Source organism: Aristolochia californica, unplaced genomic scaffold (assembly GCF_029961685.1).
Source record: "Aristolochia californica isolate CCGP_79_NKW_82.1479 unplaced genomic scaffold, dmAriCali1.0.hap1 SCAF_9, whole genome shotgun sequence".
Classification (NCBI taxonomy): domain Eukaryota; kingdom Viridiplantae; phylum Streptophyta; class Magnoliopsida; order Piperales; family Aristolochiaceae; genus Aristolochia; species Aristolochia californica.
The window spans coordinates 38,393,312-38,418,123 of record NW_027182290.1 but is presented as its reverse complement, the minus strand read 5'-3'; the positions used below and the strand labels follow the sequence as shown (position 1 = coordinate 38,418,123).

Genomic DNA, 24,812 nt, shown 5'->3' with positions numbered 1-24,812 from the left:
TTGATATCTCAATAAGGGTGGGTATTAGGTCTGGTTTCATGGGAAATATGTAACCCAAAAACCCTAGGTTCGAGTTTTTTAACCTGGGGTTTTTGGGTTAGGAAACGGTCACAAAAAAAAAAAAAAAAAACTATCGGATTTCTGGATAGGGAAGGTTTTTTTAACCCCGACCTACAGAAGAGTAGGGATATAAAATGGGGTACCAATAGGTCACCACGCAAGAATGCATTCTTAACATCTAATTGATTAATACACCACTAAAAATTAGTAGCAAGTGAAATAAGAATATATACTAACTTGAGTTTAGCAATCGATGAGAAGGTTTCTTCATAGTCAATACCGACTATGTATATCCTTTCGCTACCAATTGTGATATGAGTCTAATAATACTACATTAGGATTATGTTTGATAGTGAAAACCATCATCATCCCACAACTTTTTATGTAGTGGTATGGTAGTAAATTCCCCATATTACTTCTCATACATGGTTGTTATCCTTTCTTCCATGGTTGTCTTCCACCTCGGATGTTAAAGAGCTTCTTGATATACTGGCAAATTGTAACAAAAGATAGAGCGGCAAGGAATGAACAACAACTAAGAGACAATTGACGAGTTTACCTAAAATTCGATAGTGAATAAGAAGTGAATACTTTCTCTAAGTACAAGATCGAGTTTTTTCTTGAATAGGAATTGATCTAGAAGAAGACCAAAACAACATAAGTGGAGGGAGGACTACCTTATAAGAATCCATAGACCCCACAAGAGAGTGGTTAGCTTGGAGAGTAGGAGTCTCATAAAATGGCACCACAAACTGATCCAATAGCACCATAGGTTAAGGCATACTTGTAGAAGATGAAAAGACATGTGGAGAATATATACAATACAAGATTTGATCCTAAAAAAAAAAGTAACATCTATAGATACAAACAATTTCTTAAGGTGGAGCTACTAACAAACATAACTTTTTTGAGTTCTAGAATATCCTAAAAATATAAACTTTAGAGCACGTGGATCAAACTTATTTTTTCCCGGAGATTAGTTGTGAACAAAAAAAAACATAACCAAAAACTTTTAGAGAAAGTGGAAAAACATTATTATCAAAAACAACCGTGAGTATGAAGTAGCATAGTAAAGAACGCTAAAAGGCATGTGTTGATAAGGTAGTGGGCATTAAGGACATCATGAGGCCAATAATATTGTAGAATAGTCATAATCGCAATAGGGCATGACCAATGTTATGGTACTGGGTTAAGTATTTGGCTTTCTGCTACCTATTAGGTCTGTCTTTTGGTAGTATTGGTTAGGTGTTTAACAAACAACCTCTAATAAATACCTATTTTTCTTTTAGCTACATCATTCTATTGTAGTGTGTACACATATGATATATGATGAGCAATGCCCTTCTTATTTCAAAACAATTGGAAATTTGTAGAAAGGTACCCCTTAGCAGTATCTAATTGAAGCACTATAATTTAGAGTTGAATTGGCTAGAGATCATAGCACAAAAGATTCAAATATGGGTAGAATTTCAAAATAATTCTTCATTAAAAACAATAAAGTCACACATATCCACAATAATAACAAAGTACTTGGAATAGGCATTTGCCATCTTCGATTTTTTTTCTTTCGCTTCCTCTGCCTCTCCACCTATAACTCATTCTCTGTCACAAACTCCCAAGTTGAACCACCCAGACGATGCACTCTCGAATCTGTCTGCCTCACCCTCTCCCTTTGTCGTCACTGGTTCACCTCTTATCCCGTCACCTGATATTGCACACTTGTGCCACACCACGTAGGACTTTCCCCCAACTGAGTCATCACATTTGTCGCCAACATCACCGCTAATGTCGTTGGTAGACTTCACCGGCTATCCGCATCGAGTGTCGCCATTCCGTCTCATCGGTGCCAACCCAGAACCCCTTCTTCTTCATTTTCTATTTGAACCTCCTAGAACCATCATCACCATCGCAGAACAACCTACAACAACACTCATGCTATCACCTTCATCACCACCAATAGTTGGTGCCTCCATCGCTCTGTTCGTGATCATCTCATTGTATTCCAACTCTTTGCCCGTGGCCAGACATCGTTGTTGCCTCCTTCCCGAGTCTGCCGCCTTCATTCCCTTTGACTTTGATTCTACCTTCACCTCCATCGTTGTCGCTGTCATCATTGCCATCAACCTTCCTCTCCGAACAACAAATTGAACTAAAGGAAAAAAGAAATGTATTTACATCTCTTTAACGAATAGGAAAAGAACTCATATGGTGCTTACTTAATTGAGAAACTTCACATGGTAAACTCGCAATTATTTTCAAAGATGGACTAAATATTGTAAGATAGGTAAAGAGGAATGTTCTAATTTATCATGTCATTGTAAAGCTTGGTTCTATGAGGTGGTAGCGGTTGAAATAAACTGGTTGTCCAAAAAAAATAGACCACCTTTCTTTCCAACATATTAATTGTACAAATGATGTTCTAGATCAAACGAATCAAATTCTATCCCAATTTTGGGCTCCCAATTGTCACTATTTAAGTGTGGGGAACTCTGAAGCTCTACCTCTTCTCCAACCATAACCTACAACATAAAACACATTTGACTAAATGTTGTATATAGTGAATTCTAGGCAACAAAATATACAAAGGATTTGAGATATGTCAATGGAATACTTTGATTTATTTTTAGCTTGTTTCCTAAAAAAATTACTACAATATCAATCAAATTTAGCAAGTCAAAGCTATCTCAAATTTAGGAAAGTGGAAAGTGAAATTAGATTACCTTGTGCAAGTGAGTTACTTTTTTGTGTTAGTGTGCTCAATAGAAAGTGCATTGTAAAATACTTTCTTGTGTTAGTGTGCACAATAAAAATTTTAGTGGAAAGTAGATAATGAATTTATTAGTAAAATATTCTATAGATTTAACTTTATTATTATAGTTTTATTTAGCTTTTAATTAAAAAATAAGATAAATAATTTATTTATTTGTAAATAAAGAATATTAAATTAATTAAATATATAAAATAATATACCTAAACAAATATGGTAATTTTATAATGTTTAGATACTTAATCAAATTCTTACTTTTACAATATTTAAATTATCACTCTTAAATTAGTAATTTAATAAACTATTAAAAGTCAAGAGTATAACAAATAAATAAATAAGGTATGTTATTAATAAATTAAGATAGATTATTGTTTAGTCTAAATTAATATAATAATTAAAAATTAAAATAAAAAAATAATTAATTATAAAAAACATAGAATACTTAAAAAAAATGTTTACTCTAGATACTTGACCAACTTCTTACTTTTATAATATCTTAATTATTACTCTTAAATTAGTAATTTAATATAATATCAAAAATTATGAATATAATAAATAAAATACTTTATTAATAAAATAAGATAATTATTTCTATTAAAATCCAATTGAATTAGTTTAGTCTGAGTAAAATAATGAGTAAAAGTGAATTCACTTTCAATTTCCACATATATAAGTTACAACACACTAACGCTTTTGGAACCACTTTCCCTAGTGAAAGTGAATTCACTTTCACTATGCACTAACCGGCCTTTTCCCTATCTTTCTTTCTTCTCTCATTCCCATTTTTTTTTCTCTTTCATCCCCTCTTTCACTGCTCTCTCTATCTTTCTGTTTTTTCTTATTCTGTTTCCTCACTCTCTCTCTCTTCCTCTTTGAGACTTTTCTTTTTTGTTCTCCAGGCTATCCTGAACCACTCGATCCACGTGATCTGAACAGTGAGTGACTAAGCTGTTAGAAAAAGCATAATCTTAATATCTAATCCAGAATTTACGTGCCAGAATATTAGGATTCGAGATTGACACGCCCCTGGAGTCGTCGTCATGCATATCGCCACGAAGCCACTCCCTCGATCGTGGGACGTGCTTCCGATTTCGCTTATAGAGCACAGTTTTTGCGGCTTCCACTACCAGACGAGCTCGAGAAAAATGGGACAAGGCGAGGAGGTGAAGACCAGAAGCGACCCCGAAGTCGAGATTCAGGTCCTTAACTTCGCGTTCGTTTCTTTTCAGTTTCTCATGTTTCGCTACAATTTTTTCTTTCCTTTCGCTGTTTGTGCTGATTGGGGATAACGAGCAGGAACGAGGAGAAATTTTCTTCTTCTACAGGCCCAAGGTGGGGATAGAAGAAGCTCACAGTGCTGACGACGTTCAGCGCCTCTACATCGTCCTGCGTCCGGAGTCTGGAGAGAAGTCCGTGGAAATGAAGCAGGCACCGGATTCCGGAAAGGAGGGTAGCTCGAAAGGAAAGTCATCAGATAGGGGAAGTGAGGATGGCCATGGCAGCGAGGTGTGTATGCAGTATCCAATTTAATTTACACGGATTCCATTATTCTTCCTACACCGAGCTTCTATGGTGAACCCCCGAGTTACGTTCTGTTTATGAGATGGAAAGACTGACTTTGTTTTCTGTGACATCTGAAGGAAGTAAACATTGAAAAGGAACCCCTGCTGCGGTTCATCGTCATGGGTAAGAAAAGCCTTCCAGAACCAGGTGGCCAGAGAGGTCGCCCGTATTGGGGTTTCGTAGAGACGGTGACCACAAAAGTTGGTGACATAAAGATAGCTTTAAAAGGAGGTAAGTTTGCTCCAATCCTTCATTGCTGCTCTCCTCTGTTTACGAATAGGTTGTCTGTGTGAAATTCAGAGGAGTACGACACCGCCACGAGGGGCCACCGTCAGAAACGACCGGCGAGAGCACTAGCCGAAGGAGTTTATCGAATCTTAAGGCACAAATCAGGAACAAAAAAGCACACCCATCTGATCTACAAGCTGGAATTCCCGCCGGAAGACAACGAAAACGAGCCCCAAGAGTCACTAAACGTGGAGCGCGAAGGCTCTTTCGTGATACAGATTAAAAACCCGGAGCAGCCGAGCACGTCGCGGTTCGCGGGTCTCCAAAACAAGCGCAAGGCCGTGTTCCCGGCGCATCTCCAGGCTGAATTGGGACACAAGCGATTCTCTACGGCGAATCCGCCGGACTTTCTGAACTACGAAGGGTGCGAGTTTATGCTCATAGCTGCGTCGGATGACATAGACGAGGAACTGGGTATGGATCTGAAGACGGAATGCGGGTCGGACGCGTCTTGCTCGGATTTGATCAACACATTTGGGAAACCGCATCGACTTCTCCCCTTCTCAAGGGCACTTGGGTCTGAACTTGAAGACTCTTTGCAGCTTTTTTTGGCCTTTTTTTTGTTGTTGTGAAGGAGTTCCGGTTGTAGCTGCTTGTGCCTCTGTATAGTTGGTTGACATGTAGGAGATGAGGAAAACTGTGAGATTTTTGGAGGTTTTTAATGTATAATGGGAAATCTATGGATGGAAACTTGTATTATTGGAATCTATGAATGGTTTTTGAGGTTTCAAAAGGTTGTCATCAACTCGTGTTTGAAGCAAAATGATCTTCCTTAGCGAAATAGAAAGTACTGGATAGTAATTTTAGCGGAAAGTAAATAAGAACTTTTTTAATAAATTATTTTAATAGTTTAATTTTATAGTTTTTATTTAACTTATATAGATTTAATTTTATAGGATATTTTTTTAACTAAAAAAAACATATTTTAATTGTTTTAAATTAATAAATAGTTAAAAACTAAATTTATTTATTTATTTAAATATATAAAAATAAAATGATTAATGAATCCTTACTTTTATAATATGTTAATTAAATTATTATTTTTATAATATCTAAATTCTCACTTTTAAAATGTTCATTAAATATAATATTAAAAATAAGAAATTTATATAAGTAAAAATATATTTTATTATATAAAATTACTTAATATATAAAATAAATCTCTTTAATAAATACTTGATTTTATTATATCCAAATGCAAAAGTAAGAGGGCAGAATGGGTAGAAAAATAGTGAGAGAGCACGAGTGAATAGCCTCTGTAAAGTAAGTTTCCACAATCCTCTACTACACATAGTCAAAAACTGGTCTGCTCTAATACCAATTGATACACATCAAATTTCAACAAACCTAACTTGACAAGTTTGGTGTGAATGAAAAAACATCCAGATAGACAAACCTCCTTCATGTGCATGAAGGGATTTGACACATTTTGAATTAATTACTAGATAACTAAAAAGTACATAATTTTCTAATTTTCGATTTATGATTTATATAAGTAATTAAATATCTAGTTAAGGTATTTGACACATTCTATTTTCTTAATTATTATTTAATTTACTTGATTAATCATGTCACACATCATTTTGACTGACACATATTTTAATTTTAACTCTACTAAATAAATCAATTTTAACATAAAGAGAGTACATGTTTTGAATGTCTAAATAGCTTAAATAAAGGCATGTTTCTTTGAGTATTGAAAATCAAAGAAACAAATAAATCGAAAATGAGGAACATAGACAAAACTTACCTAATGGAAGTGGAGACCAGCTTACAGAAAAACACAACTAATAAACCATGAAAAATATAAGAGACCTCTGGAAGTGATGTAGAGACCCACAAACACAATCAAGAACTTGTGTAGATGAAAAATAAAAATCTTTTAGAGATGTTGAGTCTAAAAATCATAAAAAAGTTGAGAATCTAAATGAGGAATAGAGACGAAACCAGCAAACTCGGAAGGAGAGAACATCAAACAAAAATCAAAATTTGAACAACTAAAAAAAATTTGCATTTATCATCAGACTTATTTCGGGAGTCGTGTATCACTACTTAAAATGAATTGAAGAAAAACCAAACGGTCTTGGTATTTCAAGCAGAACAAGAAAACATACAAAGAAAAGATAAACGATTATCTTTATCCTTTAGACGAATAAACATCAGTAAACAATATATCGTCATCTGAAACATGAACGGAAGGAAGGAGAGAGGCCAGATAAAGGGAGAGAAAGAGAGGTAGATACTTGTAGATCACTAAAGGGGCAGGAATGCTTGTTAGGGGGAAGGGGTTTTCTCGTGCTCGTCAAAGGTTTCTCTCGCTCATCGGAAGGAATGAGGATGAAGTAGGACAAAGGGGACGAATACAATGTTTGAGATCCCAAATGACCCCGATATAATTTCCTCTCCATTTTTTTTTTTTTTGTCCACAATTCTATGCTGCCAAACACTTTCTTTCTCCTTTTTTTATTCTTTTATAGGGGTTCCAAACAAACAAAGACTTGTGTAAATTCTAGTCTACCTTGAACATTGCTCCTTCTATTAGCATAACCTCATGGGCAATCATGGACTGAAGGCCCTTACATGCCTACTAATTTAAAGTCATCTAATAAAACATCAAAGCATGCATGCACGCATAAAATATATCCTTTCTTCCACGCGCTTGTATGTCAGGGCCCACCAGCAAGAATCGTTTCAGGTACATCGAATCTGGACACCCCAAACACCGAAACTCCCTCGCACGCCTCTTGTCAGCTTGCCTTTAATCCGCACTGGTTCCCGAGGTCCTAATTTAAGCCCTTTTTCTAGATTAAAAAAAAAGAAAAATCCAGGTTCAGTGTATCTGGACACGGGATTGTCTGACCAACCAATTCCCGGTTTCTCGCAGTTGTGGATTGCAGGTAAGCGTGCAATATCATGCTCCTTGTGTCTTTTCCTTTCAAGGAACTGGTCCTGGCCCCACTCCCAATTTCGTTTATCTACGGCGGATCCCGCGCTCGTCTCTTCTCAACAGCCAAAGTAGTTAGATACTTGGAACCATTAATAAACTTGAGCGAGAGTCATCACAACCGTCCGACGTTTATCTTCCGGACTAGCACACCGACGTGGCAAGGGACCAACCGTCCCTTAACTGATACGAAATTTTCGAAAGCCATTGCTGCTGACGTGACATTCGCTGGCCCTTTAAGTACTCTCTGTCCCTGAGCATGTCCGTTCTCGGAGAGACGTAGCCCACGGGAGGAAAGGGGAGAGAGAAAAGCAGGAAATCTGCCGAGATCTCTCTGTTTTTCTTCGTGTTTTACGTCGGTTTCCTCTGCGAGGAACGTTTTGCGTTTGTCCCGCGTCTCTGTTGGACCTCCATTGGAAGGAAAGGTCGCGTATTGGAGAAAACTCGGAGGTCTTTGGAGAAGAATCTGCTGCAGGACTTGGTTTTCCGAGAACAGATACTGTTTACGGCTAAGAGGACACTGTCTTCGCGATAATCTCAGTTTCGGAAGCTTCGGATCAATATACTTTCGCTTTTGCGACGAATTTCTGGTACGACGTTGTTGATGCCCTGCCTTAGCGTTTTGTGGCTTGTTTTAGTTATTGTTTCTCTTTATTTGTTTAGTTTGTATGAAGCTATGGATTTTATTTTTCCTTTTTTAGCAATTTCACATGTTATTAGGATCCGCCTGATGCGTTGCGGTTTTGTTTATGTTGATTGTTTACGAGTGACATACTTACAATGCTGTCGGTAGAGATATGAAATTGTTTGTTTTTAGTCTAGTCCAGGTTCCGTAGGTAACTGGCTGTCAGTTTTTTGGTCCTTAAAATCTTCTCTTGTGCAGCTTTTATGTGCTATTTTTGTTTTTTGTTGAGATGTAGAAAGAGCGAAAGGCTTTTTCTCCGTCTCTCTCGGGATAGTTTTTCCTGATAATAGACAGAAACTTTTGTTGTTTTAGAGAATGAAGGCGCATTACGACAGTTTTTTACTTTAAAAGAGACCATCGAGGTCGAAAATCGGTGTCATTTATTGATCTACTTTCGATTTTCAGATGTATTTACAGACAACATTCGTTTACTCGGATGTATTTATTATGCTGGAGTTATCGTATTTCCCTATATGTCATGTTATTCTGTGATAGATTTTCTTCGGAACTGGATTTCACGTAGACTCTTCCAGGCCGTAGCGTAGGTGCGAAATTTGATAAAAACCTACTCACTCCTTTTATCCCCCAATTATCTGCTATTTTTGGCTCGCGGAATTTCTCTCTATCAAATCATTTTCGCATCCAATGGTTTTAATAGGATTTTAACTTCGCACTTCACTTGAACTCCTTCAGTATACCGCATTGCTCGTGCATTCTGTATTCGTGTTCGAATAGCGGTAGAAAGGTTGATTGCTGATTTTCTCTATTTTTCGTCTTTTATTTAACTTCAGTCCCGCTGCCTATAGTGGGAAGATAAAAACAGAGATAACTTACTTCTTCAATATGTGATTTTAAAAAATCAGGTTCATAAACCATGGTCCTGTGGGTCTTTGGGTACGGTTCTTTGGTCTGGAACCCAGGGTTTGAATATGCTGAAAAGAAAGTTGGCTTCATCAAGAATTACAAGCGTGTCTTTGATCTGGGTAAGGCATTACAATCCGCAATGGTGAAAACATTAATGTGTTCGTGTTTGACTGTACTAAAATTAATATGAGGGTCATGCTGGGTCTTTAACCATGTTTTGACTGGACCTTCCAGCTTGCATCGATCATAGAGGTACTCCTGAAAAGCCAGCAAGAACTTGTACCCTGGAGGAGAGTGAAGGAGCCATATGTGTGAGTAGAACTTATTGCTTTCCGTTTACATTACCTCCTTAACTGGATCTTGTATGGTCTTTTGCATTTCAGATATGATTAGAATGGCCGCACTTACGTCTATGATAACAAACAAAAGTAAAAATTTCTGGAATGTTTTTTCTCCTGGTAGCCCTTTTTAAGTGATTCATACTCTTTTCACCCATCATCAGAGCTTTAGACTAATTCATCCTGGCTCTGTTGTCGTTTGGTCAAATCAACTCATCTCAATGAATCCACATGTTTGTGGACTAAATCAGAGTATTGCTGTAAATTTTTACCCCCGATGTAGACATTAGTTATTTGGTTGCATTCCTTTCATGAGTTATTATGTGCTCTGTCTGATTTAAACTCTGCTTGATATTACAGTGGGGTGCTGCGTTCTGTGTAAATGGAGGCCCAGAAAAGGAAAGAGAGGCAATGCAGGTTTGGTTTGTATTCTTTCTTCCTATCAAGTGCCATCAGTTCCGCCTAATACATTGTCATTTAATAGACTTTGTTTGTACTTCTATAGTATCTGGAAAGAAGAGAATGCGAATATGACCACAAGACTTTGGTTGATTTTTTTGTGGTAAGTGCTGAATTCTTTTTCTTGCCTTGCTGATAATTATTAATAACTGTTTTTTTTTTCTTTGTTTTAAGTTCACTAATGATGTGGTCTTTGTATCTTCAGGAGGGAGATATTCTTGACCCGGCTGTAACAGGAGTAATAGTGTAAGCACTGATCAATAGTATTGGTGGTACCATATATGCTTGAATTCATTATTCATATTTATTCACATAAAGCCTCAAAGATTCTGGTCAATTACTTTGAATTAATGAAGATCTTTCATCTCAACAGATTCACATCTACACCTGAGAAAGAAACAAACAAGTATTACTTAGGCCCAGCCCCATTGGATGAAATGGCTAGGTGAAGTCAGAACGAAAAACACCTTTTCTTCTCCTTCCTCTTTAAATTTTTGGAGTAGCTGATTACTTATTCGTTCGCTTGATCACTCTCCCTCTACAATCACCAGGCAAATAGCAACGGCATTTGGCCCTTGTGGTAACAACAGGGACTACCTCTTCTTATTAGAGAAGGCCATGTTTGACATTGGTAAGACACTTCCTGCAAGCTGATGGTACATTTTTTATGTCAATTTTACTTTTTCTCTTTCTCTTTGGCAATGGGCTGCCAACATTGAGTAACAATGATACTAATAACACCTGAAAAAATGAAAAGGGAAACCACATACCAAGAAACCCTGGTTGGAGTAAAGCAGATGTGCTTTCTACATGGAGGTTGGAAATAAAGTCGCCCAAAAGGCAGAAATATTCTTCCATCTTACAGAGTTGGGTGGCACAGAGAGAGTTTTGTTGTAACACAGCTAGGGCTGACATAGGAGAAGATTGTTAGGGGAAAAGTGGTGGTTATCCCAACAAATCAAAAGATTTGTGTGCCAATTTAGTATGTGATTAGACCTCCTCTTCATGTGCAAACGTCTAACAATCTTATTAATTTAAACAGGGCATGTAGATGAAATGGTGGTGGAGCTAGCAAATGAAGTGAGGAAAGTCCTTGGAGGCAGGCCTGTAGAAAAGAAGGCAATTACTGGTGTTCACATTCCTCTCTTGCCGGATTTGCCGCTCATGCAAATGCAGATCCATTCTTTTCCTGAACCCATCGCCATGGACTCTTCCTCATAAAAACCAAAGCCTCTCCTCTGTAGCGTTCGCTTCTGTTTCTGATATAATTAACATCATACCTAGCTTGAGCTTACATCCGTCTGGGTAGAGGGAAAATTGAAGTTATATGTCGGCTTTTAACTATTTAGCACCATCAACTGTAGGAACTAAATTAGATTTCTTTTATCTCTCTTGGGTAGCATTTTCTCCCAAAGGTAAATTCCTAGAGTTTTTAGTTAAATGCTCTTTAAATTTAGAGGAGATTACAGATAAGAATTTTACCAGTTTTGCTATCTGTTTTTGATGTGGGTGAAATATACCCCTGTTGAGATTGTAATAGTTATATTGTCTATATTTTATCTAATTACAGGCCTTAAAAGAAAGCACTGATGTGTGTGATGCTAGTTGTAATTCTTGGTCGGGCATTTAGAGTAGCTTGATATTTTTATAAATACTATTAAAGAAAAGAATGGTGTCGTATTTTTTAAGAATGTGTTTTCTATTAAAGGTGTATTACATCACTATAGCTTATAATAACCTTGATATCATTAAGGTATTACTCCATCTTCATATCTAGTCTATTTTAGCACATACTTCATAAAGATGGAAAGTAAAATAAATTCTCTAAATCTAGTCTATTTTAGCACCTACTTCATAAAGATGGAAAGTAAAATAAATTCTCTAAATTTGGAGCTCCTATGTGCCTCTCAATTAGATTAGTTTTTCCATTAACAAACATGGTGATGAATGTGATTAGTATTTTCGAGCTCCCATTGTTTTTGTGGCGGCATATGTACTAAATAGGGTTTCAACTAAAGTGGTTTAAAAAATACTGTTTGACTTATGAAAAGGTTGGAAACATACTTTGAGGCATGTGCATGTTTGGGGTTGTCAAGTCTAGATTTAAGAATAGTCAAGAATACTCAATAGATATTTCATTGGAGCCAAAAAAGTATAAGAGATATAGATTTTATCATCCATCTAAAAAAGAATCTAAGGGCGGTTTACGTATACATAGTGGTTCCGCCCTAGCGACCCAACTCGCCACCTTGGTAATCCTGGTCGACTCACCCGAGTCGCGAGTCAACCTATCGAATCGCCAAACCTGGGTTATGAAACGAACCTAGCAATTTGAATCATATAGCACGCAATCATGAAACCCAAAATCCACTGGAGTACTGGAGTCTCACAACATTTCACTGCTTGGGACACCATTCAGTGCTAGCTTACAGGAGTATGCGTAGGAGTAATAGCATGCAATGTTGTGAACTTAAGAGAACAAAGGTGTGGAGTTATATCCTTCAGATTCAATAACGGCAATTGGTGGAAGGAGCTCTCTTTGCTATCACAATAAAATCCAACCTGAGACTAAATCTGGTGTGAAGCTCAACGTGCCATTTCATTTAACCCAAGTGTACACTAACAAAAGAGAAGATGAAAGAAAAGCGCTACACATTACATTTACATGGGGGCCAAAGAGGAACAGATTTCATGGAGCCTCAGCTCTCTAGGAACTAATTTACCCCCTCCAAAAAAAAAAAGAAAAAGAACCTCCAAACGAATCATATATGTAAGTAGATATTGCTGCCACCCTTTCAACCTCCTAATATCAGAGCCATCTTCTTTGTAAACTGTAACAGCAACAGGCTGGCTGAAATGGGAAAACTGCTTCAATCCTCCATGGAGCTAGTTTTGCATTTGAAAAACTGATGGTCCCTGCTCCAGGCCTATGCAGCAAAATATATGTATATATATAGCTACCGAGGGCCAACACAATCATGGTGGGAGGGCAAGGAAGATCATTTGCTTTCCCGGATGATCTTTCATAAACTTATGCTATATATATAACCTCTCTTATATATTTGCTTCAACTGATGTATTGTTCTCAGTGCTCGTAGGAACCCGCAGAAGGATTGCCAGAATTTTGGTTGCATTGACCACCACCCCTCCATCCGTTTCCACCATCCGAACTGCTACACGCCTGATTGGGAAGTACTCCATTTCCTAGATCCCCGTCCAGACTCATTTGCTGAACTTCTTGCGGGGACAATATCTTGATGCATCGGACACAGTTCACAAATTCCCTGCAGAGCTTACAGCATCGATCACTACCGATCCCAATTTGATTCAGAAAAAAAAAAACAGAACAATAAACACAACTCAAATTTTTTGAGAAACTTAGAGATTGCTTTATAAATACACCAGTGTATATTAGTCTGCTTATATACTCGAAATGTACAGAACCTGGTCTACATACTTGAACATTCACAGCCATCATACTGAAGTAGCAGAAATAACAGATAAGATGACTATTCAACTTACTCCCATGGGTCATCACCGACAAGTAGGACATCATTTTCATGGTCTACATAGACCAGTTTCCACCCCACTCTCTGTCGATCCTCCAGTTGTCCTTCTATCCCAAATTTCCGTGCAAGATCCTGTTTGAGTTCATCATAGCCTGAATAACGAGCGATATCAACAAGTCTGCCCACAGCTCCTCGTTTATAAACCTAACCCATTAGCATAATTTAGTTTATCACACTTGTAAGGAAATAAATATAGATGAATTGGATTTGATATAGAATGCAAGTGAAAGGCCAAAGTGGATGCAACATGCCCACAAGTCACATCATGAACCATGGGCAAAAAGCAACCAAAAAATATGGATGATTAACATTTTCCAAGATTCAAATATCCAAATCTAGCGACGATAGTCTCTTTATTTTATTTTATTTTATTTAAGTCATACTACCTTTGTGAATGTTCGCATTCTTTGAAGCTGAGGTGGTGGCGGAGCCCATGAACCTCCATTCAGGAAGCTGCCATCATTGATGGCTGGATCAATAGAAACCCCTCCAGCACTAAAAGCCATATCAGGCACTCCAAAAGATTGAGAAACAATAGAAGATGATAATTCCTGTTGTTCTTTAGAGCTACCATAGTTGGTGAGCAGGTCCCCTTGAGGTAGCTGGTTTTGAAAATCCTTCCCTGATCCTATGCTTTTGCCCAGTAAAGGATCTGGAGATAGGGGTGGCAGTCCCAACTGCCCATCAATATTGACTCCAAACAACACATTATTTCTGGGATCTGTATGGACTTCTCCATCCTGAGTTGTGTCTCTGAACAGCATAGCTGATGGATTGAAAGATGATAACAGAAGATTTTGCTGCATTGAACCATCAGTCTGAGAGAGACAGACTGATGTTCCTGAAGATGATGTATCCAGGTAATCCATCTGAGGAGCACCATTCAGGTATGTTTGTGCAACACCTGCTCCCCCTTGTCCCTGGGTCTTGGGTTGTAGCATTGATGGCTTGATATGGTTATTAGATCTCTGCATATCCTTTGGAAAGTTGGAACCATCAGCAGCCACAGCTTCCAAAGTCCCAGCACTCAGAATAGTTGATGTCGATTGAGTCATTTCCTCTCCCATGATGGCTCCATGGTTGCCCTTGGTTAAGACTGGCTGAGGAAGAGCAGAACAATTGGTTGAAGGTGACGTCGAACATGATGGAACATCATCAGTGACTCCTGACTGGGTCCCTCCAGATGGCACTAAACCAGTGGAAGGAGTTGACAGCAGACTGGTAGTCTGTGACTGAGGAAGCACCAGCCCAGGCAAGTCAGGCAGCCCGCTCCATTGCTGTTGAAGCTTCTGCTGTGGCTGCATAGGCTGAGAAAATCGAACACTGGTTGGATTATTTTTTGTCACTTGCTGACTAATCAATTGCTGCTGAGAAAGATTATTAGCATTTGGTAACTGTTGGGACACTTCCAATAGCTGTCTCTGCTGCTCTTGGAGTTGAGGTGGATTCATTGTATGTTGTGCCATGAGAGACAGCTGCTGCTGCTGTAGTTTCTGCAGCAGCTGCAATTGTATTTGATGATCAGGGAGTTGGACTCGTTGATTTCCTTGATTGGGAAGCTGCAAAGGCATATGGTTTTGATGTTGGTTTAGACCCACGGTTTGCTGTTGCCGTTGGTGCTGCTGTAGTTGCTGGGTTTGATGAAGGTTAACTTGAGGCTGCTGATTTTGAACCAGAGGTGGCGGCTGCTGAATGGAGGGATTCTGAACCAAAATTTGAGGCTGTAAGATTTGTGCTTGGTTATGGTTATTAGGAAGCATTTGATTGACGAAACTCTGCCTCTGCTGCTGATTTATATCATCCTGCTGCTGTTGCTGGGGCCTATTAAAGGACCCTAACTGGTTCAAAGTGACAGGCAACTTTGGAAGCTGATCAAGTTGCTGGGCTTGCTGAGGTGGCCGGGAAGCACTGAAAGATAAATTATTCTGCTGCAGCATCTGTGCCTGCAAACCCAACTGACGGGACAGATCAGACGAAGCCAAGTTCTGTAGAACAGGCCCTGACATCGAGCGAAGATATTCTGGCTGCATGTTCGAATTAGCAAGGGAAGGATTCTGTTGCATGTTCATCCATTGGACCAAACTCAAACCAGGAATTACAGAACTTTGAGATTGAGGATCGTCGCCCAACCAAGGCATTGTCCTCTTCAAAAGGTTCTCTATTTCTGTAGAGTCATCATCTGCAAGTGGTCCAAAAATTTGTTGATAGTCAGCTATAGGTCGAACACTTCTCTCTCACTCACACTCTCTAAAAAACAAGAAAAAAATGAAACAAAGAAAATTTTCAAAGTCAACAGTCAACCCTCCGTTGACCTTCATTCTGTTATCCAAGCATGTCTTACCAGGCATGCCAGGTAGTCTTGGTCGCTTTGATCTGAAAATTGGTGGGGGGCAAATGAAAAAAGGAGCTGCCACGGGTTCAATCTCCCAAATGGAGACCCTGTTCCGCCTTTCACCAGCTGTAGATTCATCCCATCCAACCTGTACGAAGCAAAGCATAAAGCAGCAAGTTTAGTACTCAAAGTAAATATCAAAGAATTGTTGCAGTATGTGTAGTTCAACCTGCAGATTTCGCCATGGCGAGTTTTTCCACCTCAGAGGATCCAGATCACTGATGCCTGTGATTGTACCCATATACCTGTTAAACAGAATACTCTTTTGAGTGTCCACACAATCAATTGAAAGCCAAAAATTTGAAAAGCTAAACATAAAGGAAACAGATAACAAGTCAAACGAGCAACTTCCAATCTCATAAATCTTCAAACTCAAAATGCACCAAATAAAAATATTTGATAAACTAAGTGAAATTAGCATAAAACTTTCAAATAAAACTAGGGTGTTTGAACCCACTAATTCATTATCAAGACACCACAAATATGTTGAAAAATTAATAGCAAGATTGTCGCGAAACAATAACCTTCTTGTTCCCGACTCCTCAGTCTCAAACATCATTCTGAATCGCATCCCCAGGGATATTTGGTTGCTGTATATTGCTTTGTTATACTTGGCTAAAGGAATCACAAATTCCGAGGGACTAGCCCTGAACAGAAAACATCAGTCCGTCAGTAGCAAGACCAGTAGCATAGGAAATGTCACAAAAAGAACCAGAATCCATTCAATTTTGGAATCACATAATTTTCTTGGAAATGAAGCAGCTAAATCAGAATGTAAACAGACACATGAGTGACTGAATCCAGTGACCTTGGATTGTAAAATACAGTAAAGGGACTATGATTTGCAGCTGCATGGGCGGCCGCTGCTAGGATTCCAATATGCATACTGTCACTCGATAAAACAGATGAAGAAATATTTGTTTGCTGCCTGTTAGCTCGCCTAATGCCTAGAAGAAGCTGTTGCTTTTCATCCCTGCTCAAAGATGAAAGAAACACAGATAAGGAAATGTAAACAACACAACTAGCAGGCAGAAATTTAATAAGAAGGAAACTTACAAGAGCAACATTGAATCATTCATTAAAGGCACAGAATAAAGACACAAATAACTTAAAAAAAAAAAAATCAACATCCAAAGGAAAAGAATCATGCACAACAAGGAACTGCAAAGAGACACCAGTCCAAGCTAGACTATCAGCCATCAAATAAGCACTTTACACAACGTGAAACCAGCAAATTTACAAAGAAAGAATATTATTTTAAAATTTGAAGAAGATATTTTCAGTTATTCTTTTTTTTTTTTGAAAATGATGTATATATTAACAAAGGAGAACAATACAAAATCAGGGGAACAAACCCCTAACAACGAGGTTTTTTTTTCAGTTATACTTGTAGCCACTAACAGGTCACTGGGCCTTTACAAATAAATGAAACCACGTATATTATTCTATTTGACAAAAAAAATATTCTGCTAAAAAAACAACTAAGTGCAAAAGATGACATACACAAAAAAGGAAAAGAGCCTTTACTTTCTCATTTTAATTTTTATTTAGTTTTTAATACTCTTTACTTAAATAGGGGAAAAGAGTCCACATAACAAACGGAAACTCAGTGAAGCTTCAATTACATTATTTTTCTGTGTTGTAGGTCTAAATACCTAATAAATAAGACTGAATCACCAGCAAAAAGCCTCTTCCCACTAACAAATAGACTCCAACCGGTAGTAAGCAAATGGCGTTTAGGCTGACCTGCAGAGATGGAAGAAAGGACATTGGTAACGCATCAGATGAACAATGAATCATGTACACACAATTAGAAAAACAAGTTTACGTTATCTGTGAGATAATGAATTCTGAATTTAACTAAACACTTGACCTCATTTATCAAACAAATTCCAGACAGCATATGATATGAGGGAATAAGCGACTATTGTCTTTCTAAATCCACTGTTCTTTCTAATACCAATACCGTTCATATTCTACAGAAGTACATCTCATGTTCTTATTTCCATAGCCTCTTGAGACTGAACAAAGGGACACAAAAATCAAATTGAAATAAACAATATGTGCAATTTGGAGTTTTTTAGCAAGCACAGATCATAAAAAACACCTCGGTAGATATGGCGGAATGTCCATGCGTTATCGTGCAAATCGTTGGCCTTCAATTCTTGGGCAGGTGGTTGCATAGAGAAATCCTACACGAAGTAGAAGAAAAGTGAGTGACTGTTTTTTGCTTTCTAAATATTATTTAATATTTAACATAAAAAATCAATTACAAGAGCAGGGAAGATCTTCTCTGCTGCACGCCGAGGTACAGAGAAACCTCCATGTGTGCTCGTATCACTAGCTGTTAAAGTTTTGCAGAAGAACTCTGTCTGCTGTCTGTTTGGCTTTAGTGCAAGATCTGATGCCAACAACGCTTCCTTGTCATACTATACAAGGAAAGTATGTAGATATTAGACTATTAGGGAAGTCTTTTGAGATAGATTATCCAAGGAAGTTGTTGAAATGTTATTTTTACTTCCAGAACATAAGAAAGATGAAGCTTCTGTTGTAATAAGAAGACCTCGGTTGTTCTAACAAGATAAAATCTAAAGAATGACATGGAATTTACAGTTCACTTACAGTATTGACTGGCTGAAGTGTCATTTGAGCATACACTTCATCCGTTTCTACATCTGCCTAGAAAATAGAATACCATAAAAGTAAAAGATGAAATCAATGATACCAAGTAACAAAAACATTCCATCCCAAGGCAATGTAAAGAATATAGAAGCATACATGCAAAGTCACATTATGAAGAAGGCAGATCAACTTTGGAGGCAGATTGGGGTAGTTTGGGATGTGCGCATCAGCATCCTTCTGCATTGAGGCAGCTACCTGCAAATAGGAGATTGCTGAGGGCTACTGACAACAAAGGAAGTACATATTTCATTCTCTTCAACAAACCACTAAATTTCCTAATATGAGTCAGGACCACACAAACAGCTATAAACTGATAAGTCTGAGGCCGATGCCCAAACCAGAACTGTAAAAGCTATTTCTAACGGGCCCTATCTATGGCAACACCACCAAGTTCTGTCGCACCCAATAATTATTCACCAGTTTGGAAGAGTCGAAGTTTTACCATCATCAACATTACCATTTTTATCAGCATCCACTAAAGGCAATAATCGACTCAGTTTCTGGCAGAATTCCAGTCGAGAAGGTGCAAACCCTTCCACTTTTGGAGAAGTACACGATTCCATATTAAAGTTTGAGTGTATAAATAGCATTCCTTGAATGACAACTGTATTTTTGCACTTTGTAGCCATTCTAGAGTTAATTAGACAACTTCTGCGCCTACGGGAGGCCGATGAAGGCATTTGCCAGTTACATGCAAGACACCAGAGTAAGATGCATCACAGAATCAGCACCAAGATCAGTTTTCCTTGGTTACCTGTTCGCTGTGGCCTTGAGGGAAGTAAACAACGTAGCTTCCCACCGGCGGCAGGCTCACTAGGGGTCCTGCGCAGGCATGCCATAGCTCCGGATTTATGCTCTTCTTCTCTCCTGCCACATGAGTCTACGTGTCATTCTTCGGAAACGGAACAGAAATGAATTAAACAGCAAAAAAACACAAACGGAAAGCGGGGAACAGGGGCTAAGCATTTTCTTGGAAGTACAACCTCCAGCAGTTCAATGACAACGAGACAAATAACGCCTTATTAACGCGAAGCGTTAATGGCATTCCTCGAAATAGGAAAGGAAAACCCATCAGAAATTTCTATTTCGAGGAAAATAGGCAAAGGAACTAGTACGAAAGATTTTTTCCTTCTCACCGTCGCATGGATTCGGTGAGGCGCCGTTCGGAAGACCCTTCATTTTGAGGACGGCGACCACCTATACGCCGCAAACTGACGGAAAACGGGTCAGAGAAGAGTCACATAACCGTTTCTGGCGAGGCGCCTGGTTTCTGGCGTACCCTCCAAAAATTGTCTAGCCTCAGTGGATCTGACCCTTGATGAATTAAAACTTCCACGCTCGCTACGTCGCCAATGAAGAACACGTACACAGATGTCTCAGGTCCGGAAATGAGGGAAAACAAAGTCGGATTGAGCTCCAGTCACTTCTCCGAGCTCAACTCCAGCTGAATCAATCCTCCATCTTCAGATTCAGTTCAGGACGGGAATAAGAGATTCTTATCGAATGCCCCGCGACTTCAAGAATCGAACACGAATAAAGGCAAAACAATCAAGCTACACCGACAGCAGTCAAGTGATTCAGCTCCCACTGCACCAAATCCAAACCAACAATCAAAAACACAAATACCACACTCGCCGGCGAAATCCAAATCCAAACCCTCCTCTCATTAGAACTCAGCTACTGCAAAATTAATTACGCCTCCCAGGCTTCCCGAGTAACGACCAAGCGAAAACGGAAAATGGTGAGCCGCCTCCGCGGTCCGGCAGGCTCGCCGGCGAAGAACGGGACGCTCCGTGGGGAGAAGAAAACCCCCCAACGCTAGGGAGCCTCAGCCGGTATTTAGGAGATCGAGGCGGCGACAAACTCGCCGGGCCGACACGAGAGAGACCGGAGAAGCTAAAAAAAGCAGCAGCTGCACTCTTCTTCTCAGACCAAAGCCTCGCTTTGTTTCTGACTCGCCCTACAAGCAGACATCTTTCTCAGCCTCCTTTTCTCTTTCCCCATTTTAACCCGACCCCAGTTACTTTTTTAACCATAGTCAAGCCGTATCACCCCCTTCCCCTGAATCCGTCTTCTCCCTTCCCTGCTGACTTCTTTTCCTGGTTTCTCACTTTCCTGCTTATGCCATGCGAATTCAGTACAGCATCCACTCCACAGCATCATCTTCCTTCCTTTTTTCTTTTCTTAATTCCAGCTTTCTGAAAAATGATCCTTCTCATCCATCGATCTGACCCCGATCCTCCCGCTATAACGCACAAATAATCTCACTTCAATTAAAGCAGCTGGAATTGGAATTGACTCAGCTCTCCGTCCACTGATCTTTGACCTCAGTGAGGTGAAAATAAAAAAAAACTGACGATAATCAACCGCTGCTTCGGTACTCGAAAATCGAAATGACCAAAAGCAACCTCCAAATGAACTGCTTTACCGGGTCGATTCGGCGTGTCCACACGTAACAAATAGGAGGATAATTTACTTCGTTAGAATTAAGTACATGACACAGTATTATACCGATCAATTCAATATATATCGGGAAAGTGTGTATACATACGAGGGCGAGAGCCTAGACAGGGTTAATAATGCTTCAAAGTTTGGACTTGTGAAGAGAGGAAAACCAGACGTGTCCAATACAACAAATGTGTGGGAAGTCACAGCGGTTGGATGGCGAGATCAGCTGTGCATTGGAAGGAAAACCATATGGGAACGAAATTGAATACGTAGCCATAACGTCGTCGTTGCTGATGTCAAATAAACAGCGCACGAGCGGCGACGTTTATCGTCCGCCATTAATGAGTTGGTTCATCTCATAACGAAGAAGAAAAAGATAAGAAACAAATGAACCACTTCAAAGTGCTTTCTTGGATCGAAGCTACTTCTGTAACAAAGCAGCCCTTTTTCTCATTTCTGAGACAGATTCGGACAAATTGCCTCCCCATTACTGCAATTTTCTCCGTTTTTGACAAAAATCATGGCTGAATCGAAATGGGTAAAGAGAAAACACCATTACCACAAACAAATATAAAACTAAAACGGAATCCATCGCTATAATTGTTCGTCTGCTGTTTAAAAAGCTGGAATTTTTTCTTTTCCTTTTTCTAGTTGAGATCATGGGCGATGGCATCTGTAGCGTGGGACTGTGGAAAGGCGGAAGCCATGGATGGTGGTGACGATGATGATGTTAGTGTCATGGGGAGAATGATTGGGCGTGAAATTCCTCTTTTAAAACCCAACTTGGCTTTCTTTTAATGTGATTAACCCTAATCTCAGCTGTATTAAGAGAGAGGGGTATTTTGGTCCGCACAGCTACCATGCAGATGCACGCAGAGTTCATATAATATCCACGTATCCTGGTATTCCGGCGCAGGACCAGCCTATCGTCACGTGCGATTTTGCCACGTCACAAACTGCTCTATATTCTATTAGTTTAATAAATCCCTTCTCTTTATAGCATAAAGCGTGGGAATTAAATCCGTATAAAAGAAGTAATTATTACCAAAATAATAATAATAATTAAATAGGTTGCTGACGCGGCATTCCTTTGTCGGCGTCTACCGGGGTCCACTCTGTTGGGGAAAGCCCAGATTGTTTTGCGGGAAAGCTGCGCCGTGGGCCCACTGGGTTTGACCTTACCAACTCTTAGTGGTCGCTGACATTGACCCTCGGGTGGCCCGCCTTGGGAAGCAGCGAAGAGAGATCCGTGCGATCTCCACTGTTCTCCCTCCGCGTGCCCCGCGCGGCTGCCCGAGATTTCCTACCTCGCCGGCGGCTCCGACCGACGTTCACGATCCGGGTTCGAGCTGGTAAAGCAGAAAGGCGAAGAGCTTAGAGCTTTTAGTAGAGGATAATAATGGAGGATAGAAAAAGGAACGGGAGCAGATATTCTGGCAACTGATGCGGTCGCCTAGGTTGGAGAGCTGGGCGTGCGAGAAAAGGCAGGCGACACGACTGACGAGTACGTTCAAAAGAGAATTATCGAGGCCTTTCGATTCGGATTTGGACGTCTCCGTTATCTCTCCTTATCCTAAGCTACATCTCAATCTCAACTCTCATGGCTTCCGCCTTTCCCATTGCATTGTCTGTTTCTGTTACTTGCTTTTCGGGATTAGTTTTCCGAACAAGTAAGTTGTCTCTTCTCAGACTTCAACTCCCGGGAAATCACACGGACGCTTCGCTGTTACTTCCCCCTTTCTGTCACGAACATGATTTGGGTTCAGTGAACCAATTTAAAAATCGTCTTCTCGCACCCTTTTTTCTTAAATTAGAGATCACAGACATTTGACAAATTGAGGCGCCCATGTGAGGGAGAAGACCAAAAGTCACTACCATACCCCATTATCACATTAATTACTATTTTTATACTATATTTCTTGGATAATTCAGTATTTTTCTATAGTTTTATAAGCCCTTGATTGTTTTTATTTTTTATTTTTTGGGAAGGGGGTTTTCAGTGTCTTGCGGGATTAGGGTTGTGGGGTGGTTGGATTCAGATTTGAGATCAGAATAGAAGAAAATGGCGTCCTTTCTGTGTTATTAAACCTTAATGACTGATTAAAGATCGTTGTTCTTCGTCTTAACTAATCGTAGATACTCTCCATGATTTGCATCACCAGAATTACAGCTATTACTGCTCAAGCTTCTGCAGGTCGGCGTCAACTTGGATTATTGAATTCAGAAGAATCACGATTCACCACTCGTGGGATCACATTATTTCTACTAGAAAATGACGGAAAGAGAAAGTAAAACCTGAGAGTTGGCCTCTTTTTCCATTGACATGTCTCTCTCCATTGTATTGTATTCAACGACGACCAAGAACGTGTCTAGTTTCTCTTATTCTCTGAGGTCTCTGACCTTTTTGACAATGGCGACGAAGAAACATTGTTCGCATCCCCCCGTTGATGGCTTGTTGCAGAGGATGCAGGCCTTTCCGTGCCAAAATTGAGACAGAAAGCGTCTGCGTGACTGCGTCTTTATCGGCATAAGAAACAGAGGCAGCTGCTCTCTCTTCGGAAATAACACAAACAGGTAGAAGACAACCATTAAAGCGACATTGAAGCCCATTGAGAGAGGATTAAGCTTCATTAAGAAACGAGTAGAACAGTTCTCTGCTTCCTCCTGTCAAGCTCTCTCGATTAAAATGAATCCTAATTTAGTGATCAGTAACATGATCAAGGCCGATTAAGAGAATATGGAACCGATCCTTCTACACTAACGTTCTGTACGCAAAGTATAATTCTCGTGAGGATTAATTAAAAAGGTTGACCATGGTTTGACAGAAAGGAGGTGGGACCACCAGGAGGGTCGGGTCTGAATCCGAACTCGATTCCCGAAACCAAAACCCAAACCTGAGTTAATCACCATCATCGTAAGTCCATCTCTCATATGTGAAGTGAGAGAGGTGGGCCAGTGGTATCCGACGTGGAGTATACGTACGCGTTTATTCACGTGGAAAAGACTGGCTAACCGTCGGACGTAGTGGGCCACGAGGGGGGAGTGAGTGGGACTCGTGCAGAGCGGTAATGATCAGTCTACGGAATCGCAAAAACGTTCCACGTGGTCCATCAAGAAACTCACACGTGTTTAAGCGGTGGGCGACATGTCGATGTTAAGTCAGGGCCCTCTTTCGTGAAAAGTTAAAAAGCGGAAACCGGGCCCCAGTCGGAAAGTGAAAACTCCATTTGCCATTTCGGCGTGCCGTTTAAAAGGTGGAAAGAGAATCTAGCAATTGTTTTCACACTTTATATTTACTAAAATACCCCTACAGTGTTTTTTCATGCTCAATAGATAAAAGAGTAGAAACGGACTGTTAAAGGGGAAAGTGACGGGACTCAAACTCAATTTTTTTTTTTACGAATTTTATTTTATTTATAAAATTTTCATTTTTAATTTTTTATTAAAAATTATAAAAAAAGTGATTATTAATACGAATAATCTAAAATTTGAATTTAACCATCGAACTTGAATTTTCTTGTTCTACATTTATTTGATTTGAGTTGTTGTTTTAGCAATTTTTTATAATAATATTATTGTAAATATAGTAAATTAAATAATATTATTTTAAATTAATTTATTTTTTTTAAGAACAAAAGGTGGGTTTAATTAAGGTTAGTTGGATTTGACAGTTTATGACTACAAATCTTTTGAGGCCCACGAGTTATGTACATTCTGGTAAAATCAGGCCCATGAATTTTCTCTATTAGGCGA

The 24,812-nt window shown here is 39.2% G+C and overlaps 3 protein-coding genes across 3 annotated transcripts; 2 read left to right on the top strand and 1 right to left on the bottom strand.

Moving 5' to 3' along the window:
- The first annotated feature begins 3,972 nt into the window (after positions 1-3,972).
- LOC137940943 (uncharacterized) lies at positions 3,973-5,201 on the top strand. Its single transcript, XM_068786063.1, is given in 5 exon segments — positions 3,973-4,026; positions 4,124-4,333; positions 4,468-4,621; positions 4,691-5,155; positions 5,158-5,201. Coding segments are annotated over 5 exon segments (927 nt in total).
- A 2,706-nt stretch (positions 5,202-7,907) lies between these two features.
- LOC137941914 (gamma-glutamylcyclotransferase 2-1-like) lies at positions 7,908-11,574 on the top strand. Its single transcript, XM_068787529.1, has 9 exons — positions 7,908-8,212; positions 9,171-9,290; positions 9,406-9,482; positions 9,870-9,926; positions 10,015-10,071; positions 10,174-10,214; positions 10,342-10,413; positions 10,520-10,599; positions 11,011-11,574. Exons 2-9 carry the CDS (start codon positions 9,182-9,184, stop codon positions 11,187-11,189), a joined length of 672 nt encoding a protein of 223 aa, XP_068643630.1. The 5' UTR covers positions 7,908-8,212; positions 9,171-9,181; the 3' UTR covers positions 11,190-11,574.
- Positions 11,575-12,549: 975 nt separating this feature from the next.
- Positions 12,550-20,904, bottom strand: LOC137941913 (auxin response factor 19-like). The gene is made up of 14 exons (XM_068787528.1): positions 19,748-20,904; positions 19,366-19,478; positions 18,708-18,806; positions 18,552-18,608; positions 18,203-18,358; positions 18,037-18,121; positions 17,585-17,675; positions 16,738-16,902; positions 16,454-16,576; positions 16,099-16,174; positions 15,879-16,017; positions 13,924-15,716; positions 13,491-13,681; positions 12,550-13,252 (listed from the first exon to the last, which is right to left on the bottom strand). Exons 1-14 carry the CDS (start codon positions 19,788-19,790, stop codon positions 13,054-13,056), a joined length of 3,330 nt encoding a protein of 1,109 aa, XP_068643629.1. The 5' UTR covers positions 19,791-20,904; the 3' UTR covers positions 12,550-13,053.
- Positions 20,905-24,812: the final 3,908 nt, after the last annotated feature.